We start from the raw sequence: 21,302 nt of genomic DNA on the forward strand, positions 1-21,302 counted from the left end.
AGTCTTTGAGTTAATCAGATAGTAGATTACTGTAGTCATTGACTGTTGTGTCTTGTGTGTCTAATGTATTCTACTGATCCAACACTCTTTTTCTTAGCCAATCCTAAGCTCTTTGATGATTTCTGCTTTGTAATACAGTTTTAGATCTGATATAGCTAGGCCACCTTCCCATGTATTTCTTTTCATTATTTCCCTTGATATTCTGGACCTTTTGTTGTTCCAAATAAATTTTATTGTTATTTTTTTCTAGCTCTGTAAAATAATTTTTGGTAGTTTGATTGGGAAGGCACTGAATAAGTAAATTAATTTAGGTAGAATTGTCACTTTTTTGTATTAGCTTGGCCTACCCATGAGCAACTGATTTTTTTCCAGTTATTTAGATCTGACTGTATTTGTGTTTTGTATTTTGTGTTCATATAGTTCCTAGGTTTCTCTTGTCAAATAGACTCCCACATATTTTATGCTGTCTACAATTACTTTATATGAAATTTTTCCTTTTATCTTTTGGTGCTGGACTTTGTTAGTAATATATAGAAATGCTGAGGATTTATGTGGGTTTATTTTATATCCTGCAACTTTGCTAATAAAGATGTTCATTATTTCAAGTAGTTTTTTAGTCGATTCTCTAAGGCTGTCTACATATACTTTCCTATCAGCTGCAAAGCGTTGAGTCTGTTTTTCTTGACACCAACCCTCAACCAAGCATCCTTGGAACTTCTCTCCTCTGGGATCAAACAGAACCAGCATAATGGATCTTCAGACATCTGAAACTGACAGCTCTTAACTGAACTTGTTCCCTCCTTTGGAATACTGTCTAGTGAATCTATATCCGTATCTGTATTCTTTTTAAATCATGATGCCCAGAAATGAACCCTGGAAATCTCCTGCCTTGTGGACATTGCACCATTAAGTCCAGTCATGGAAGCAGCATCCAGTTGTGTTATCAACTAGTTAATGTCTCTCCATCTTTGCCACTAATATGAGATACTTTATAAAAAGCTTTGCTAAAATATAGATAAAACTATATTCATGAATATTACCTTTATTTACTGTATTAGTAATTCTATTGAAAAAAGAAATGAGGTTAGTCTGATATGCTTGAAACCATGTTAGTTCCTTACATTCATCATGGCCCTTTTTTAAATGCTCACTTACCCATCTCCTTCATAATGTGTTCTGGAATCTTTGCTAAAATCCAAGTCAAGCTCATGAACATGTAGTTTATAAACTGTTCCCTTCTCTTTTTTGAAAATCTCAAATCCTGTGATACCTTTCCCGTTTACCATGACTTTTCAGTATTCCTAGAAGTGGCTCAGTAATTGCATCTTCCATTTATTAAGTCAGTCTTAAACCTAGATAGATCTGGCTTCGGGTTCTGCCTCTGGTCCCTACCTAGGCAAGGGACAGAGCACTAGGCTTGGGGTCAGGAAAACCTGAGTTCACATTCTGCCTCAGACACTCACTAGCGATGTGACCCTGGGCAGATCACTGAATGTCAGCCTAAGTTTCCTCATGTATAAAACAAGGAAGTTGTACTTGATGGCCCCTAAGATACCCTTCAGTGCTAACCCTATAATCCACTGACATCCTGGCTGTGGGACCTTGGGCATGTCACACCCTCTCAGCTCTCAAGGAGTCTGGTTCCCAGAATGTTGTTTCAGGGCTTGGTGTTTGGGGTGGGAGTGGGGGGGTTGAGGCAATTTGTGAAGACTGTCTGCTAAGGTGCAGAGGGTTACAGTTGGCATCATCACAGGCAACACCTGCATTGACAAGATCGTGCATCCTTGAACCAGAAGTATCCATATATCATGTGGTTTTCTTGTAAGCTTAGCAAGGGATCACTCCTGTCTTTGCGTAGTTATAACCATAGTAGAGAGTCGTTGGAACAGTTCTGTGGGAATCCATAACACAGAGGATGCAAAAGGACATCTTCCTCATCAATTCCTTCAAAGACCTATTTTCATAAAGACCCACAGTATTAGATAATAATTGTTTAGAGACTAAATCTGGAAGGGACCTTAAAGATCAAATATTGCAACCCCCTTATTTTGAACACGAATGTAAACTGAGAACCAGAGAAGTGGGGGGAAGGGTTTGTAATCAGGACTCAGATCTAGATCCTCTGGGTTCAAAGTGAGAAGATTTTTCATTCCATTACACTTGGGTGATGTTTTCTAGGGCAGAGGACATTCTGGCAGTTGTTGAAAAATACAGAAATAAAATTTAGGAGTTTTAATATCTAGGCAGTTTCCTCATGATTATATACCTTCTCTAATTCTTAAAGAAAAAATGATTAAACTAGAACTTTAAATTACTCTGAGATTAATTATGGAACAGTAAGTAAAACTGGATGTTCTTTAATTTTGAGACTCCTTCTAGTGTTCATCAGCTGCCAAGGAGGAATGGTCACCAGGAAATGGTTCCAATAAAGTTCACTAACCAAGGAGGAATGGCCATATGGGCTTCAAAGAGAAGGCCCACAATTTAACCCCACTTACATGACTGTTTCCTTTCTAGGTTGGTGACCAGATTGTTGAAATCAATGGGGAACCTACACAAGGTATTACCCATACTCGAGCAATTGAGCTGATCCAAGCTGGAGGAAATAAAGTTCTTCTTCTCCTGAGGCCGGGGACTGGCTTGATCCCTGACCATGGTAAGTGTGGAAAGTATCTTGAGTGGTGGTTGAAAGGAACAGGCAGGGAGCTGTGGAGAGGGAGTCACTGGTCATCAGAAGGAGGCAGGTGAGTGACCAGCATGAGATTAGGTCAGGACTGAAGATGACAGAACCCTGAAGCTTATTCCACAGGGAACTTGTTGATATTTTTGCAGCATAAATGGCTTCAGATAGTACTTTTATTGAGATGTGGTATTGTAATAGGAATTTTGACTTTAGAGAAAACAATAGTTGCTTATGTGGAGAAACAAACACAGAAGAAAAATAAACCAGCTTCATGTATATCCTGACAATGAAGGAAACCGCTTAAAATGCCATGAAAGTTCACACTTTCCTAGCACTTTGCAGTCTACAGAGTGCTTTCCTCATGGCACTCCCATAAGGTGGGCAGCACAAGTATTAGGATTTCAGTTTTGTGGGTGGAAGAGCTTGACCTCCAAGAGGCCCAGTGAAGTGGCTGCTGCCTCTTAGTGTACACTAAAGGATTCTTTATGGGAAGTATTGCTTCAGTCTCCGTCCTCAACATCCCAACTACCTGTCTTCTTTGGATAAATTATAGACCATGCACAAATGTAATGGATTTCCTTCCAATGAGATGTTTGTCACCTGAGTCTTTCCTCAGTACAGTAACAAGGGCTCTGGTACAATCGACTACAATCAGGTAGCTGGAGACAAAGAGATGGTGAACCCAGGACCATGTCTACCATCATGCCCCAGATCATTTGAAAGTAATTCCAAGTTGATGGTGCTTGAAGCCAAATTGAGGACAGTGCTCACACTACCTGATGCTTTGGGGACAGAGAAGAAAGTGTAGATGTGGCTTTGGCAGTCCCCTTCTAATCCTGTGATTCTCTTTCATGTTCTACTCAAAAATCACAATCCTGGTGACATCTTTGCTGACTGCTCTGTGTTTTGTACATAGTCCTAGGCTTTTTCTCTTCCTCCTTCAGGTTTGGCTCCTTCCGGTCTCTGCTCCTACGTGAAACCTGAGCAGCATTAAGGCTTTCAGGGCTTTTCTTGGTCTTTCCTTAAAAAGACTTGGTAAATTTGCATGTCTTTTGATTCATTTCTCTCTTTATTTTTTCTTTTTAATTAAATACAATAAGTCTGTTCCTCCCTCTCCTCCATGTTTCAGTTTCCTTTTGGCATTAAATTTGACAGCTTGTTGCAAGGGTTATTATTTACAAGTTCCTACCACCTAATTCCAAAGACTCTATCTACCTGGTTACCAGCTTGCAAATGAATTATACAGCCCTCCTACGCTCTTTAGCAAACAATTTGACAATTTCTGAAGGCTGAATATTCACTGACAGCAACTGAAAGTTAAATTCTTTACGCACTAGACCTTATCATTAAAGCAAACATATTTACCATATTTAAGTACTTCATTTCCCAAAACTGCTACCTTGAAATTATTTTTCAAATATACTCATTTATACATGTAGAAATATACATACGCAAATCTTTGGTGTTCCGTGTAGTTGCACATTTGTCTTTATATCTTCAGATACTTACTTATAAACAGAGGATTTAAAATTTTTAACATACATAAAAAATTGCTGTCAAAATTGTAGACATTTTTCAGAAAGGAAAATAAATGCTCTATAATCTAATCAGTTTTATTTACTCATTTTTAGGTGATTGGGATATTTATAATCCTTCATCTTCAAGCATAATTTATGATGAACAGTCACCATATTTCCCATCTTCACATTCTACTTCCATATTTGAAATTTCTCATGTACCAGTATCTGAAGAAGCTTTAACAAGAGTTCAGATATGTGAAAAAGCAGAAGTAGTAAAGGATGTTCTGCCAGTGAAGAAAAGCCCTCTAGATGAAAACAGTTCTGAAATAAAGCATCAATCTTCTGTCCAAAAAAATGTGAATAAAAAGGTTCTACCCAGTAGTCAAGGGCACAGTGAGAAGAATAATTTTCAGGAAGTTGTATATGATGTTGTCACAAAAAGAGGCAGATCTGTTAGTCCCAAAAAGTCAGTTAATAGATCTTCAGGAGAACATGGAGAAAAAATAGCCAGCCCTTTAAAGGGTGACCCTAAAAGAAGACCCAAAGATCGGTCGCTGAGCCCCAGAAAAAGGGAAAATAAAAATGTACAAGTTGGCACCAATGAAAGTTCCAGAAGAGATAATTCAAGAAAGCCTAGAGGAAGATCTGCTAGCCCCCAAAAGCAGCCAAAGACAGAAGTAATTAGAGACAAACTAAACACTGATGCCAGGTTACAAGAGGGGCCAGTGAAGAGCCCTGAAAAGATCAAAAACGAGAAGGAAAAACCAGGTGTCTCTAGGAAAGACCCAAAGCAAAACCAGTCTGGCAAAAATGAAACATATTCCCCAGAGAAAAAAAGCCAGAAAATGGATGAAAAATCTCTTCCATCCAAAAAAGCCAGTGAGCCTGGCAGCCAAGTAATACCTGATCATGAAAAAGGAAAGAAAGCAAACTCTGGAGAAATAAGTTGTAGCAAATCCAAAACAGCACCAAGTAGCAAAATGTCCAAAAAACCTCCAAAGTTAGATCCTGAAGAGACAGTCATTCAGAACAAGGCAGGAGAACACAAAGAAAAAGACCAAGAGAAAGTGGAGAGAAAAAAAGATAGTGAGGGGTTAAAATCTGGAAATACTTCTCCAGCTAAGAAAGCCCCAATAACTCCTGGACCTTGGAAAGTGCCAAGTGCAAGCAGAGTCCCTGGTGTGACTGAGAAACGTCTCTAACTGTCTAAAATTGAAAAGGAAAAAAAATGTTCTTTTTTTGTTTAAAAAACAAAAACAGTGTTTTTGTTTTTTCTTTTTTGTTTTTGTTTTTTTTTTCAAAAAAAAAAAAAAAAAGGTCTGAGAACAGGCATAAACCACACATTTAATTTGATCACTAAGTTAACTAAGCTGCATGAAGGACTTGTAGGATTGCTCTGAATCTGCCTCCCTGTCCCTCTTGTTTCTCTCTCCCCTCACTAATGTCCCTGACCTTCAGGAAGGCAGTCTACTGCTGCTCATTTGCCATTGCACTTCTAAGGCTTTTGGATTGTGTTGTGAGTATCTGAACAAAATGATGTCTGTATTGCCAATGTGACCGTGACTCATTCCTTGTACTTGTGCCAAGTTATCGACTGTATCTTGTCTGTTGTAGCCTCCTCTGACGTTTCTGCAGCAACAGAAAAGCAAAGCTTGGTTTGGAAGTCTGTGTTTTCAGTAGCATGTTGCATGTTTACAGAAAGAAATATTTGCATTCTTGCTGATCATCGAGGAGGTTCTGTTAATTCATCATTGAAAGGTGATAATGGTCTCTTTAAAAAGCCACTGATAGCCGCCCCAATTAACTTTTTCAGCTGATTTTTTTATAAAGCCCCAAACTATCTTCACTTTTAAAGGAAGGAATATATTGGTTCAAACTGGGTTTTAACTTCTGCAAAATACTTTTTTTTTTTAGTCTAATCTGTTAAGATGCTTCCAGAAATTCTAACTGTAAAAATCTATTGTTACCTACAATTTTTTGGCCCAAAGTCATCAAGGAAGTACATTAAGCAATAAGAAGCTTACTTCTTATTTTCTTCAACCTGATATAGTTAAAGTACCTCAGGATCACCCTGCCTCTTTTTCATTCCTTTCATAATGATATAAAGCATGTGAAATATTTCCTGTTACTGATTAAGGCAACATACTACCCCTTCTTTCTTTTTGAGTAGTTGGTACTAAATGTCATTATGCAGGCTTACTTGGGGCTCCAATCATTATACCAGTATCAGCATTCATACACAGATTGAGTACCAATTTATTTGACAACACTTGTGTGAGGTTCATCATTCATAGAAACTCCAGGAGCAAAAGGACACTGACATGAACTTTGCAGAGTCCCTACCTCAGGGTCTCCTCTCAAAGAGGAAAACCAAATGAGGTCCCATCCAATTTGCAGATAGCAGAGTAGAGTATATCAAGAGTAGAGAACACTTATCTACTTGGACTTTCACGTTAAGTTTTCATAGAAACCAATTTCTTCATTAGGAGATGTGTGCTCAGCTAGTGTGCGTTTTTTTAAAATTTTAGAGTCCCAGTCAAACACAACTAGCTCAGTTGGACAGTAGGGCTAGTCAGTTTTAAATATATAAGATAGTGATAGGTTTTTTCAGTTCCCTAAAACAACATTCAGTAGTAAATATAAATGAAAAACTACTTTCAGAATACATCGTTTTTATGGGGCATTTGACTTGTCCTATAACCACATCGCCCTCAGTCCATCTTGTTGCTACAAGATACACCATTCACAAAGCCTTCTCTGTTAGAGTTTGACTGTGAAGCTCTTCAATATTCCTGAATTTAACCACTGTAGATATGAAATGTCTCCTTGAGTGAAACTTTTTGGATCTCCTTTTCATTATATGCACATTATAAACACACACTTCTAATAATCCTTTGATTATAGAACAAAATTAGGAGCTATGCTATAGGCTAAGCATTAGTGCCACCAAAATGGTTTCTTTTCCCTGTCATCCACAACTCTACAGTGACTGTTTCTTTTGTTGTTAACTGTGACATAACTTTGACGTCATATGTTGTCCGTCTGATGTGACTCTTCCTTTCTAAGAACCTGTCTCTGTACTTAATGTATCATGACTTAGCAACATGGCTTTGGAACACTAAGCAAAAACGGACGTGCTGGTTGTAAATGTTTATATATTGTACAGTACCTTTATATATACTTGAGGTTCTGACTAGAGAGAGAGAACTGTAAATCGCTCGTTATTTTTTATATAGATAATATTAAAAAAAAAAGTTCATGGTCTTCAGTTCTTATTTTATAAAATGCATTTGTTGTTCCTCTTAATGTTCTCCATTAGAGCCTTTATTCAGGCAGTCTAAATTACTCACACATGCAGATTTTGTCTCCAAAATAACACATATGTTCACAAGTCTTACAGAGAAAAAAATCATTACTTGTAATGAAAACTTTTGCTTCTGTAGGGCTCTTTATATGTAAGGCTTAAGATTAAATCACTGAGGTCCTTTATGGGGGGATTATGGTGTAGTGGGATCAGAAATCACAAGAAAAGAAACCCCAACTTCTGACTTCCTGACTGTATGACCATGGGCAGATCATAGATTGAGAGCAGTAAGGGGCATTACAGTCCATCTCTAGAAAAGGAAACTGAGGCTGAGAAATGGTGACTTGCCCAGGGTTACATAGCTAGTGTGTGACTGATGATTAGTACTCTGGGCTCCCTGACTCCAAGTCTAGTACTCTGTGTACTGCGCCCTGGAGTCATAATTCCTCAAAAACTTTCAATATCTTTACATATAACATAGGAATCACAATACCCTTAGTACTGACCTCATAGGATCAGATAAGAAAATATGTATAAAGGTCTGCATGAATGTCAGGTCTTCTCATTTTTATGCTTTTCAGCATCAAAGAAACAGTCTTGCTAGCCATTCTCTCCAGCTCCCCACCTTTTTCAGGAGAGGCCCCAAAGTCCTCTTTCTGTGAACTCTTTAGAACTTATAAGGAGTGTGATGTTTTTTTAATTTTTTTTTCCTCAAATTTCCATTTAACTTTGTACCTTAGTTAACTGTGTTTGTAGATAAATACAATTTACACAGGGCACGTTTCATTTTCAAATGAAAAGGGTCTTCATTATTACACTTCAACACAAATTTAACTCTTTGTCAAAAACTCATTTTCAGATATATACCTGAAGAAGGGGGGGAAAGGCCCTCCCCACTTTGACATGTGCTTGGTACAGAAACCAATCTCAAAGTGCCAGATTCCACCAGGAACACAACGTTCCTTTTGGGGTGAAAAATCAGCCATCCTAACCAGGTGAAACAGTGCACACCTAGAACAAGCTAGAATTCAATAAAACTTTTTAAAATAAGCATATATTCTCACCTTTCACACTCAGGACTTTTTTGGAAAGCTGGTCAGTGGCATTACTAGACAGATGAAAATGGACTGATACCTTTAAATAGTCTAATTCGCCAGCCTGTTTGCAGGAATTTGCATGGGCAGAGCACCTTCCCTCCTGCTTCGCCTCATTGGAATTGGGAGATACAGTGTCTTGTGGAAGGAACAGGAAGGAGGCCAGTGTCGCTCAATTATAGAGTCAGTCATGGAGGATGATGTATAAAAAGACTGGAAAGGTAAAAGGGAACCAGGTAGTGTCCCATATGGGATTAGCCTTCCCCCATGACTCGATAGCCCTCCCCAGTGACTTAAGCAGAAGCATGATCGTGCAAAGAATGAGGACTGCTCAAAGCACTAAGTAGTGTAAGATCCAGTGCTTCCTCTGCTCCTAGATTAAGAGTTAGAACCCCTGTGTTTATAGATGGGAAAAGACTAAGAATATTCCAGTAGCAAGTGACCAAGCTAGCATTTAAGCCAAGGGCCTCCAACTCTGAATGGTGGGCATTCTTCACTGTGTCAAGAGGGTACAAAAATTAAGAACAATGAGAACAAGCCTCACAAAGAATACATTTCTACAAGATCAAAGGACTATTCTAAAGTAATTTGACATCATCCTTAACATGCAGTATAGAGTCTGTGAAACACCATTAACTTTTTAAGCAGCATATTCCCTTCCTTAGACAGCTTTTTTCTGGTTATGCATTTAAGGTTTTTATTTTAGTTCAGAGAATTACAGTGTGCTTCAAATAAGCGATAATTCTATGAAAACTACAATTTCTGTTTTAGATAGCAGAATTAGTTTAAGGTGCCCACCAGTTTGGATCAGCTTTCCTGTTGCTATGCAACCTTTGAGGCTTAACTGACATAAAAATATGAAGAGCTATTTATGCTCATTTGGTATCGAAATTCAATCCATATGAATGGATTTGAATTCTGAAAGCTTTAGGCCATAACTAAATGCTAGAACAGTAAGAAGCAAATAGAAGCTTCAGTCTGGAGTGACAGTGTTCTCCTTACGTTTCTGAATACAAATATGTACATACATGCATATGTATGTTATGTATACAGGTGTGTATACACACGCATTTTGTACACATGTGTATATACATACACATGCTTATATTTTTATATATATATATATCTATATGAACATCTAGTGCAACATCATACTTGATTAACTTCCCTCCACAATATCCCTGACAGGTCATCTTACCATCAATACTCTTTCAGTAACCCCTTCTGCAGAATAACTGAAGCTTTCACTTGATATCCACTGATGGGGAACTCAGTATCACAAGAGATTATATACTCCATTCCTAGAGAATGGGAAAGATTCTCAGCTCCAGGATGAGAGTGGATTAACTACCCCATACACTTAGTGTGGCCTAAAATTTTTTCCAAAAATGTGTCAGGATCATTACTCTCTAGTTTGCAGACCTCATCCTTTTCCCTTTTATGAAAATTGGGACATTTGTCCCAATCTTCAACGTATTTCAAAAATCAATGACAGCCCCTCAAAGATCACATCTGTCTGCTATTCTAGGATATCATTTGTTCAAAGTTGGTCCTGCTGAACTAGCCCGGAGGTGTTTGCACTTCACAGGGACGAAATCTCCCAGGATGGGATGTCCCAGGTGTCCTAGGAGGCCTACTGTTCTGTCCCAGCTTTTATTTTTACCACTCTAAATTTTCCCTGAGGCGCTATTTTGTCTTGTTTGTGGGGGAAATCTGGTGAGCTTGAAATATTCCGACCTACTCTGCCATCTTCCCCAAATACTCTCTCCAAAGGGGGACGATGTTGAGGTATATTGTGGGTGTGAATAGACTGCAATACTCCTAAATAAGAATTGTGAAGGAGAAACAAAAAAAAAAGATAACATCCAAGAGATGTAGGATCAGAAAAGGTGGAAGTGATATCATGTCATGGGAACCATGAGAAGACATGAATGCTCCTCATTAGCCACACAATGTAAACTGATTTAGAGGAGACAAAGCCCCCAGCGTTTGTGAAAGAACATGGACAAAAGTCAAACCAAGAAAGGACACGAATGGCCTGTGGTCTGTGCCACTGGAGGGCATAGCGGCATTGATGAGATCATGGAGCGTTAAGTATCAAAGTAAGTTTCTGCTGAAGTGCGTGTGTGTGTGCGTGTGCATGTGTGTGCGTGTGTGTCTACATGTGTTTAATTCCAGGCAGAACTAATAGTTGGGAATTGGACCAGGCCCATTTGGCCATTGTGGACCACTACGTATGGGCCATAAGATATATTAACAAAAAAAATACAGTCATACAGCATTTTCCTTAAAATAATACCCCGAGGTAGGTATTTCCCCCATTTTATAAGTAAGGAAATTGAGGGTGACCAGCAGTTTAACTGTGGTTACAGTTAATAGACGATGATACAACTAAATTCAAAGTCATGTCTTCTCTCGGTGATTGCAATGCAGTCATCAGTGACATGCTTATTACATATGCAGGTGACACAAAGCTGGGAGGGACAGTGAACGCGACCAACCAATAAGCATTTATTAAGCACCGACTGTGTGCCAGGCACTGTGCTAAGAGCTGGGGATACAAAAAGAGAAAGCAGAGTCCTGTCCCCAAAGTGCTCGCAAACATGCAATCAAATATATACAAAACGGGCTTTATACAGGATAAGCAGGAAATAATTATCAGAGGGAAGGACCTGGATTTAAGAGGGGTTAGGAAAGACTTCCTGTAGAAGGTGAAAGTTTAGTTGGGACTTAAAGGCATCCAGGGAGATCAGTAGTTGGATCAGTAAGGGATGAGGAGCATTCCAGGCATGGGAGACAGCCAGAGAATGTGCCCAGAGCCAAGAGGTGAAGTATCTTGTTCTTGGAACAGTCAAGAGGTCAGTGTCACTGGATTAAAGAGCACATGTCAGGGAGATAGGTGTGAAAAAAACTGGAAAGGTAGAAGAGGACAAGGTTATGAAAGACTTTGAAAGCCAAACAGGGTATTTTGTATTTGCTCCTGGAGATAAGCCCTTGAAGTTTATTGTGTAAGAGGATGATATTATCAGACTTGCATTTTAGCAAAATCACTTTAGAGGCTCAAGGGAGGATGGATTACAGTAGGGAGAGACTTGTGGCAGGCAGACCCACCAGCAGGTTGTTGCAATAATCAAGGCATGAGGTATAGGTCTTGCACACAATGGATGACTGAAGATTTCTTGATCAGAAAAATCTTGACAGATTACACATTTGGCCTAATTGAATTAAGATGAAACAACATGAATAAATGTAAAATCTTACACAGGTTCAAAAAAATTAAATTCTTGAGTATGAGATAGGGGAAGTGAGATCTAGTGATTTTACTGGGTTATGTATAAACAGCATGATACAGCATCCAAAAAAGTTACCATGATGCTAGTTTACACTGAGTGGCATATCTCCTCAGAATGAAGGATGGTCCTGTCATCATCTGCACCTGGTAGAACACAGCTGGACGATTGTGTTCACTTGTGGGCACCACATTTAAGGAATGGCATAAGTTAACATAAAGCCCTTCACAGCAGTGCAAGGATCTAAAACATTTCCAAAGGACTCAAGGCAAAATACCATCCCTATCTAGAGAAAGAACTCTGAAATTGGAATGCAGAATGAAGCAGAATATTTTCTCTTGTGTTATGTTTTGTTTTGTTTGGGTTTTTCTCATGTTTTCTCCCATTCATTTTAATTCTTCTTTGCAACATGACTAATGTGAAAATGTGTTTAATATGAATGTATATGTAGAACCCATATAAGATTGCATGCCATCTCAGGGAGGAAGGGGGAAGAAAGGAGGAGAAAATCTAAGACTTAGGGAAGTGATTGTAGAAAACAAAACAAATAATAATAATTTTAAAATAAGTTAACATAAAAAAAGTCAGCCAGGACCTTCATTTCATTCTCTGTGGGGACTGCTGCAATTAGAGATGCTTAGCCTGAAGAAGAGGTGACTTAGGGATCAATGACACCAGTCTTGGGAGATCTGAAGGGATTTCACTTGTGTGGCCCAGAATCAGAAGTTGAGAAAGTCAAGAAAAACTCCCCAATAATCAGACGCAGGCCAAAGTGGATTGAATGGCTGGCAGCCGTGAGAGATGTGACTTACGCTTCAGGGAAGGTCTCTGATCTTTCTTGACTTTCATCCAGTGCCACAGCCTTCAGATCCTCACTCCCTCCCTCCCCCTGCGTATTCACTTAGTTGCCAAATCTTGCCATTTTTTATATCCAAAACATCTCTTTACATCTGATCCCTTCTCTCCACTCACACAGTTAACGCCTAGGTCCACATCTTCACTTCTTGTCTGGACTGTTAGAATCATCTCCCTGCTTTGTCTCTGCCTCCATTCCAAATCATCCTCCAAGCTAGCAAAGGGACTTCTGACCGTGTCATTCCCCTCTTCCAACTCTGGTGACTTCCCATCGCCTTCAGGATAAAACAGACTCCTCTGTAGCTCTCACAACCAGGCCCCGTTGTACTTTTTTTCTAGCTTCTTTGTACTTTGTTACTCTGCCCCAGCTCCACAGTTGAATGAAACTAGTTTCTTGCCTTCCTTTATGCATGGCCCTCCATCTTGGCTTGATGCCTTGGTACTGGTCCTTCACTCTCCCCTTCTCTGAGAAGCCCTTACTTGCTTTTAAGATCCAAAGTCCACCTTCCCTATGAAGCCTTTCCTCACCTCCTTCCCAGGTGCTCCTGCTTTCTGTTTGTATTTATTGTTTATGATTGTTTCTCCCTCAACAGGTACCTGAGGGACAGCGTAGGATAGGAGAAAGAAGTCAAATGACCCGGGTTCAAATTCCAGCCCTTCTGCTGAATAAACTGTGCAATCTTAGGCATGTTAACTTCTCTGTGCCTCAGCTGGCTTCTCTGTAAAAAGAAGGGGTTGGACTAAATCTTAAACTTAGTGTGTCACAGACCCTTTGCCAGTCTGGTGAATCTGATGATGTTGCTGTTGTCTGGTCTCGTCTGACTCTTCATGACCCCATTTGGAGTTTTCTTGGCAAAGATGCTGGAGTGGTTTGTCACTTCCTTCTCCAGCAGATCAAGGCAAACAGAGGTTAAATGGCTTGTCCAGGGTCACACAGCTAATAAGTATCTGAGACTAGAACTCAAGTCTTCTGATTCTGTCATAAACTCTGATATGCCACAGTTAGTTAAAGCCTGTACTAGATGGCCACTAAAAGCCTAGCCAATGCTGAAGTTCCATATATTCTGTATTTTAAAGTCGAGTGCTTTTTCCACTCTACCCAGCAGGGTACTGGAGCCAGCTTGTGCAGGTATATGAGAGCCAATTGTTTTATTTTCAGGAATTTTGGGTGCTGGTTGTTAAACACAGCCGATATATAATTCAATAAGCTCCTGTACTTCATTGCTTTAAAAGAACTGGTGTCACAGCAGAGTATATTTTCAATATGTTAGTCTACTTTAAATGATTGTGGTTCTAATAATGAATATTTGAAAGAGAACTTAATTGCATTATGTTCTGATGGTGCTAACACAGTAATGGGAAGAAAGTCTGGAGTAGCTATCAAGCTGTTAGAAAATTTTTCTAAAATCACCATTTGGCACTGTTTAAATAGTCAATTACAATGATCACTTGATGATTCAAAATAAGCAATAAAACAAGTTAATCATTTTAAAAATTCTGGATAGAATTTATTCCATTTATAATCAATCTAATAAAAATCCAACTGAACTAGAAAATGTAACTAAAGAACTGAAAAATGAAATTACTAAAATTGGTCAGTTCCTGGAATTGAAATAGGTAGATTTTGTAGCTTACAAGCTGCTACTGTTTTATAGATCATATATCCTGCATTATGTATGCATTTTTCTCATTCTTACTCTGGTTTGGCAAAGAGATTAGTTAACATTAAGTTTTTGCAAGGCCTTGCTTTAATGATTGACATTCTTGAAGAATTTTCATTCCTTTCAACTGCATTGCAGTCAAGATCATCCAACGTTCAGAAAACGCAAAAATAAATTAAAAACACCAGAAGAACTCTGGAAAATTCAAAGACAAGCATCGGAAAGCATGAATCTCAAGCCGAAGATTTGATTAAGGCAGATAAGTTTAAAAATACCACATTGAATAAAAATAATAAATTTAGTACTGTTCCTGGAAATATACTACTAGAAAATATAATTCAATCTGTGACCTTATGTCTTTTATCAGTCAGAAACAATAATGGAAGCATTTTAAAGTATTTTGATGGAGTAGAACTATTTATGGAAAAACGAACCACCATGGAGAGCTGGTTAAAAAAAATATCATTTAAGTGAAATTTTAAAACATGATATTGATTTGAATGCTGTCTGTGATTTTGTAGATAATAATGTAGAATTAAATGACGTTCCAATCCCTGCAACTCCACAAAACGTCAAACTCTATCACTGTTGTGCTAAGTAGCGTCAAAACTTCAGGAGACTTCAGGTACATTATATATATACATATATAATGTATATAATTTGTATAGGGCTGTGGGGCAACTAGGCAGAGAATTGGAGAACCTGGTGCAAAGTGACTTCAAATCTGGTCTTTTACTAGCTGTGTGACCCTGGGCAACTTAACCCAGTTTGCCTCAGTTTTCTCATCTGTCAAATGAGCTGGAGAAGGAAATGGCAAACCATTCCAGCATCTTTGCCAAGAAATCCTCAAATGGGGTCATGAAAGAGTCAGAAATGACTAAAATAGCAATAAGAAGTGATTTAACAGGAGAGCACATCAGATTTAATGACAAATTTATTGAGGAAAAAGTTTAACAGTTGGGGATGCAACTCCATTTGTCAAAACAAGGTTGAATTACACCAGCCCGTTGGCTACAGATATGAATTTAGCAGTGAAGTTTGCAAAAGCGTCCTGTGAGAATTAACTGGCTATATGGAATTTACAATAAAGAGTATTAAATATTTTATTATTTATGAATAATGTGATAGAATCTTTTATATCAGAATTTATACTAAGTATACACATGTGTATATTCCTTCTCTACTCCCACCCTCGAGAGCCAGTTATTAAACATTTGCTCCCACACCACTGAGTATACCATGTTGTCTCCAACTTGCTAAGAGTTTTAGAAAGCATTCATTTGTCAAGGGGTACCACAATGTGGCTTCAGATATGTGTATGGTGAGGGTGAATTAGGGAAAGTGTCACAAAGGAGGTAACATTTGAACTGGGTCTTTCAGTTAGGAACTAGGGTTGAGGAGAGTTCCAGGGAAGTTCCAGGAAGTAGGAACAATGTGACTAGGAAGTAAGGAGTTTGGTCCATGTCTGGGGATTAATCGTGAAAGGAAGAGAAAGAAAATGGGAGGTTCACTTGATTTTGTAGAAAATGCTAGTGACCCTCAATGATCTCTAGATCAAACACAATCATTGAAAGCCCTTTATAACCTGATTCCAACCTACTTTTTCAGGAGTTTACCATCTAATAGGGGGTACCAAGACATATATGGGGATCCCAGTCAGGCAAGGAAATAACTGGAGAATCACAGGGATGGTAAGCTGATCTGTCAGACAAGTCCTCTACAAGGACAATGGTAGTGTAATAAGAGTCATTTGTTTACTGAGCCCAGAGCAAGAGGTAGAAAAATGGGTGCTCCTCCCACAAGTTACATTATACTTATTCTGCATCTCCTTTATACGGAAAGGCAGGGTGGCATAATGGAGAGATGGCTTGAAAGACCTGGGTTCAAGGCTCACCAGGGGCACATAGTGAGTGCCTCTGGGCACATTTTAGTGCCTGAGGCAACTAAGATGCGGAGAAGATACCAGCAGCCATTGATAGAGGGAGTCTCTTTACTGGAGTTCCCTTTCTTTCCCAATGAAATCAAAGGGCCAGACCCTGTCCCTTTATTTTGTATACATTTGTATGTGTGCTACTATCTTCCCCGGTAGAATGTAAAGCTTTTTGATAGGCGTATTTTCATTTTTGTTTGGCATCTTCGACACTTGGTAAATAATTTCTTATCTGATTGCTAGGCATTAGAGAGATCTTGCCCTCACAGAGTTTATAATGTAGCATTTTCCTACTGCCCATCTACTTACAGGGAAGGGAGGCTGAAGCAAACCATGAAAGCTGTCAAGGTCAAGTAAAGGATTCTAGATTTGATACCATAGACAATAGGAAGTGACTTTTTTCTGATGAGGAAAGTCATTCCTCTGACTGGGTGATTTGTAATGTCTCTACCATGACTGCTTGGAAATTAATCTAAGGTCAATCTAAGGTTTTGCTCAGGACCTTGCAGTTGGATAATGACTCATTTTTCACTAAAGTATAAATCAACCCATGGGAGGAAACAAACCTACAAAATCAACTTTTATACCACATAAAGCTAGTACATTTTATTAGAAAACTTCAATCTAAACAAGTATTCCTCTAGGGATTAGGATACAAATGGACCATCACTGTGCTATCAGAAACCCCTCATAATATAAAAGAAATATTCCAAGGTCACAGTCTAACTAGATTCTAATTAGATTTTTATATAATATTCCTTATAGACATGAAGAAATTTCTAGAGGGTTTATTGGCCTGCCAGATTTTTAAAAGGGCTCCGTGGATTTCTTAGTGAGAATTTATTATCATCTGCATTACTTAAAGACAAAAACTGTAAAATGATGAAATTATGATAGATAGATTAGAAATAGTCATGTAAAATTCTAGAGAGTAAAACGCAATGTTAAATAATAAAAATGGATTGATTGCCACCCAATGTTACTCAGGGCAATTCTCTTCAATAGATGACTATAATCAAAACCACAAGTACTTAAAATATTCCAATCCTGGCTTTAAATTTAGAAAGATAGTTGATAGATGGATGGATGGATATATATATATAGATGATAGATGGATAGAGGGATAGATAGATGATAGCTGGATGGATGGATGGACAGATAGATGGATAGATGGATAGATGACACATGGATAGATAGATGATGGATGGATGGATGGATAGATGGACAGATAGATGATAGATGGATGGATAGATGGATAGATAGATGATAGATTACCTACCTGCTGCTGAGATTATTAGACAAAGACCTGTTATATCACATCTAGATGAAAGGCTGAACTAATTTATCAGTCACTAACAGGTGGTTTAGCATTTCTTGCCCAACAAGCAGCATGGCATAATGCTGGGATAGATGGATTTAAATAGTCAGAGGATCTGAACTTATATCCCTGCTCTGTTACTACTTGTTAGAGGCAACTGGGGGCATGAGAGTGCAAAAAACACTGGGCCTGGAGTCAGGAAGACCTGAGTTCAAATCCAGCTTCAGACACTTAATAGCTTTGTGACCCTGGTCAAGTCACAACCTGTTTCCCCAACTGTAAAATGAGGGTCATAACAGCACCTAAGGATCAACTGAGGTGATATCTGTAGAGCATTTTGCACAGTTCCTGATATATAGAAGACAATAAATGTTCATTTCCTTCCCTTACTTGTGTCATGACCAAGGAGTTTGGCCACTTGGGCCAGTTATTACATCTGTAAAATGAGAGACCATCTATCTAGTCCAATTCTCTCTAAAGACCTTATAGAGAGTGGGTGGGGAAGTGATATGGTCAACCTTGAGCTTTAGGAAAACCACTTTGGCAGCTGAGTGGAGGATAACTGGATTGGAGAAAGGCATGAGGAAGGGAGACCAAAGGAAGGCTGTTATGATGGTCCTAGTGTGATGAGGATTTGCACCAGGGTGGCAGCTGAATTGATAAAAGAGGATGTATGAGAGATGTCATGAATATAGAGATTTCAAGACTTGGCTATGATTGGATAGGTGGCATGGGTGCAAGGAGTTGAGGATGACACTGCCCAAGTGATTGGGATAACTGGTGGTGTCCTCAACTATGATAGCAAAATTGAGTAGTGGAAAGAGTCAGGGGAGGAAAGATAAAGAGGTCTGCTTTGGATATGTTTAACTTAAAGATGTCTATGAGATGCCCATGTGATGATTGTTAAAGATCTTTTTCAAAGCTGGAGGTCTGCTCACCAGGCCTCTTCGGTTTTGTACTTGATTTTGTTTTTGACTCATGTTCGGCCTAGAGGCCGATGAGCTACCCAAGTCTTCTTACCTTTCATCCAGGTCTTCGGTGGCCAACTGGATAAACATATTGAGAGAAGAGACTTTCCAGAGTCAAACAAGGGTTAGGCTTTATTCAGGGTCTTAGTTACATATCCATGTGCAGGTTGAAATTCTTCCCCAGGAGAAAGGAACCCTCCTTCTCCCGAGGGGTAAAGATCATACAGCAAGAGGATGGGAGCGGAAGAGGGGAGGGGCCCTCTTCCCTCTATGGGCCCCGCAGCAAGAAGAGCCCCTGGAGGGGACCCTGCAGCAAGAAGAGGGCCTTCAGGCTTTCCTGTCCCTACTTAAGCTCTCCTGCCGCATAGTTTGCACATGAATACTGTGCCTGCTCTCAGCCCGTAGCTAATTAACAACAGGTGTGCTCAGACCACTGACCAATCTCAAGGGTGGGATGGTCTCCCCAGCAAGTTTCCCACTGAAAAGAGGTGGAAATACACGAGATATCTCGTGTTTCTCGCCTCAATCCCCAGCTGTTCCCTGGGGGGCCTCGTGAGAACTCTGAGGTTTAGAAGTCCTCACTTTTACCTGCCCGAGACTGTCCACGTGAAAACTGAGCTTACACCCCCAACAGACTCAAGCATTCATTCCTAATTCAGTTTCATCCTATTAGACTGTGCACAACATCTTCTTGAATCCAAATTTTGTCACTCAATGTATTTAGCTATCCCCCGCAAGGTTTTTGTCATTTTTAACTTTTTTAAGTATGGCATCTGAATCATACTAAGCATCTAAATCACTCCTAAATATATTACACTTAGGGCACTCCACTAACAATTGCCTCCCAATTTGAGAATGAACCTTTGGTAACTGCTCTTGAGGTCCAACATTCAACTCAAGCCCAAATTTATCTAACAATCCTATCATTTGGCCCACATCTCTCTCCAAAAGACTGGCATGCACAGCTCCCTTCTAGGCCCTTTCTCTTAGGGATCGCATCATATCCCATGAGTTCAATGATCCAGTTTAGGCAAATGACCATCAGTCTACAAATCCAGAACAAATCTCTCCTGACCTCCGGTCCCACACTTGCTTTCTGGACTTCTCCAACCAGGTGTCTCACAGGCATCTCCAATTTCAGCTCCCTTCATGGGACACCTCGCTTATGATCTTCCTACTTGGAGATGCCTTAGAGGCAGTGTGGCATAATGAATTGAGCCACATAGACCTAGGCTCAAGTCTTGTGTTTGACACATATTACCTCTGTAACCCTGGTCATGACACAAGTAGGGGAAGGGAACAGATATTTGTTAATTATCTCCTCTATGCCAGGAACAGGCAATTCTCTCAAACCACAAACTGTGGAGTGGGTGCTGACCTGTAGTAGTAGAGAGGGGAAAGGGGAAGGGAATAAGCATTTCATAGCACCTACTATGTGTCAGCCACTACACTAATTTACAATTATTATCTCATTTGATTCTTGCAACAACCCTGGAACGTAGGTGCTATTGTTATCTCCAGTTTACAGGTGAGGAAACTAAGTCAGTCAGAAATTAAGTGATTTGCCCAGGGTCACAGCTATTAAGGGTCTGAGGCTGGATCTGAACTTAGCTCTTCCTGCCTCCTGGCCAGCGCTCTGTGAACTATGGTGCCCCCTACCTACTGGTAGAGGCAGTTTCCTCACCTGGGAATTCCTAGGCCTAGTTCCTAACCCCTGTATTTCATATTCACTGTCTGTGCATGTTTTCCCCCAGCAAACTAAAAGTTCTTTGAGGGCACAAACTCTGTGTTTTGGTATCCTCAAGGCCTAGCACAGTACAGGGCACATAGAAGACACTTTATACATTGTTACTGAATTGTAAATGCTTTAATAAAATCCAACTACACTTTCCCTACAGCATTCCTCTGATGTCTAATAAGTCTGGTCAATAATATCAATAATAAGTCTGTCAATGAAAGGAAATGAGGTTGATCTGGCATGATCTGTTTTTAATAAAGGTATCCTGACTCTTTGGGATTTCCATCTCCTAACTATCTCTTTCATAAGACATTTTAGAATTTTACCAGGAATCAGTCAACTTTGTTTATTTTCTGACTTCATTCTCTTCCTTTTTTGAAAAGTGGTCTAACATTTGCCCTTCACCAATCCTATGGTTCCCCTCTTTTGTCCTCCATGATCTTCTGTGATTTTGGGGGGTATCACACTGGGAACGAGTGACATGGAAACTGTGAACATGCCCAATGTGGCGGTGGCTGAGATTGGACTCTTTTTTATTTTCCAATTAACAGCCATTTATTTTCTCTCCCTCTCACCCTCAGTTTAAAATAAAGGAGAAAGATAAAACTATCCAGTTTAAAGATCATTTTGCTTGGCAGAAAAAAATAGAAGCAAAATAATAGTATACCTGTTTTTTTTTCCCTTTGAAGGATGTATTTGGCACTTAGTAGGCCCTTACTAATGCTTGTTCCCTTCCCCCTCCTTTGTTTAATATCCTGTTCACAATAAGCATGTAGAGACAGCTAGATGGTACAGCAGTAGAGTGCGGGACCATTTTCCTTAATTCAAATCCAGACACTTACTACTAGCTGTGTGACTTTGGACAAGAATCACTTAGCCCTGTTTGCCTCAGTTTTTCATCTATAAAATAAGTTGGAGAAGAAAATGCCAAACCACTCCAG

The 21,302-nt window shown here is 39.3% G+C and overlaps 1 protein-coding gene and 1 pseudogene across 3 annotated transcripts in view; both read left to right on the forward strand.

Moving 5' to 3' along the window:
* MAGI3 (membrane associated guanylate kinase, WW and PDZ domain containing 3) overlaps positions 1–7,467 on the forward strand; it is a 226,997-nt gene extending 219,530 nt beyond the window's left edge. For 2 of the 3 annotated variants that reach the window (XM_072644384.1, XM_072644385.1), the window contains 2 exons: positions 2,518–2,656; positions 4,315–7,467. In XM_072644384.1, the coding sequence (XP_072500485.1) occupies positions 2,518–2,656; positions 4,315–5,405 (1,230 nt within the window). In that variant the 3' untranslated portion in view covers positions 5,406–7,467. Of the gene's footprint in view, positions 1–2,517; positions 2,657–3,627; positions 3,719–4,314 lie in introns of all 3 variants that reach the window. The other variant, XM_072644386.1, reaches the window with a different exon arrangement.
* Positions 7,468–12,559: 5,092 nt separating this feature from the next.
* On the forward strand, positions 12,560–19,691 carry LOC140522989 (E3 SUMO-protein ligase KIAA1586-like; annotated as a pseudogene).
* Positions 19,692–21,302: the final 1,611 nt, after the last annotated feature.

Source organism: Notamacropus eugenii, chromosome 2, assembly GCF_028372415.1.
Source record: "Notamacropus eugenii isolate mMacEug1 chromosome 2, mMacEug1.pri_v2, whole genome shotgun sequence".
Taxonomy (NCBI): domain Eukaryota; kingdom Metazoa; phylum Chordata; class Mammalia; order Diprotodontia; family Macropodidae; genus Notamacropus; species Notamacropus eugenii.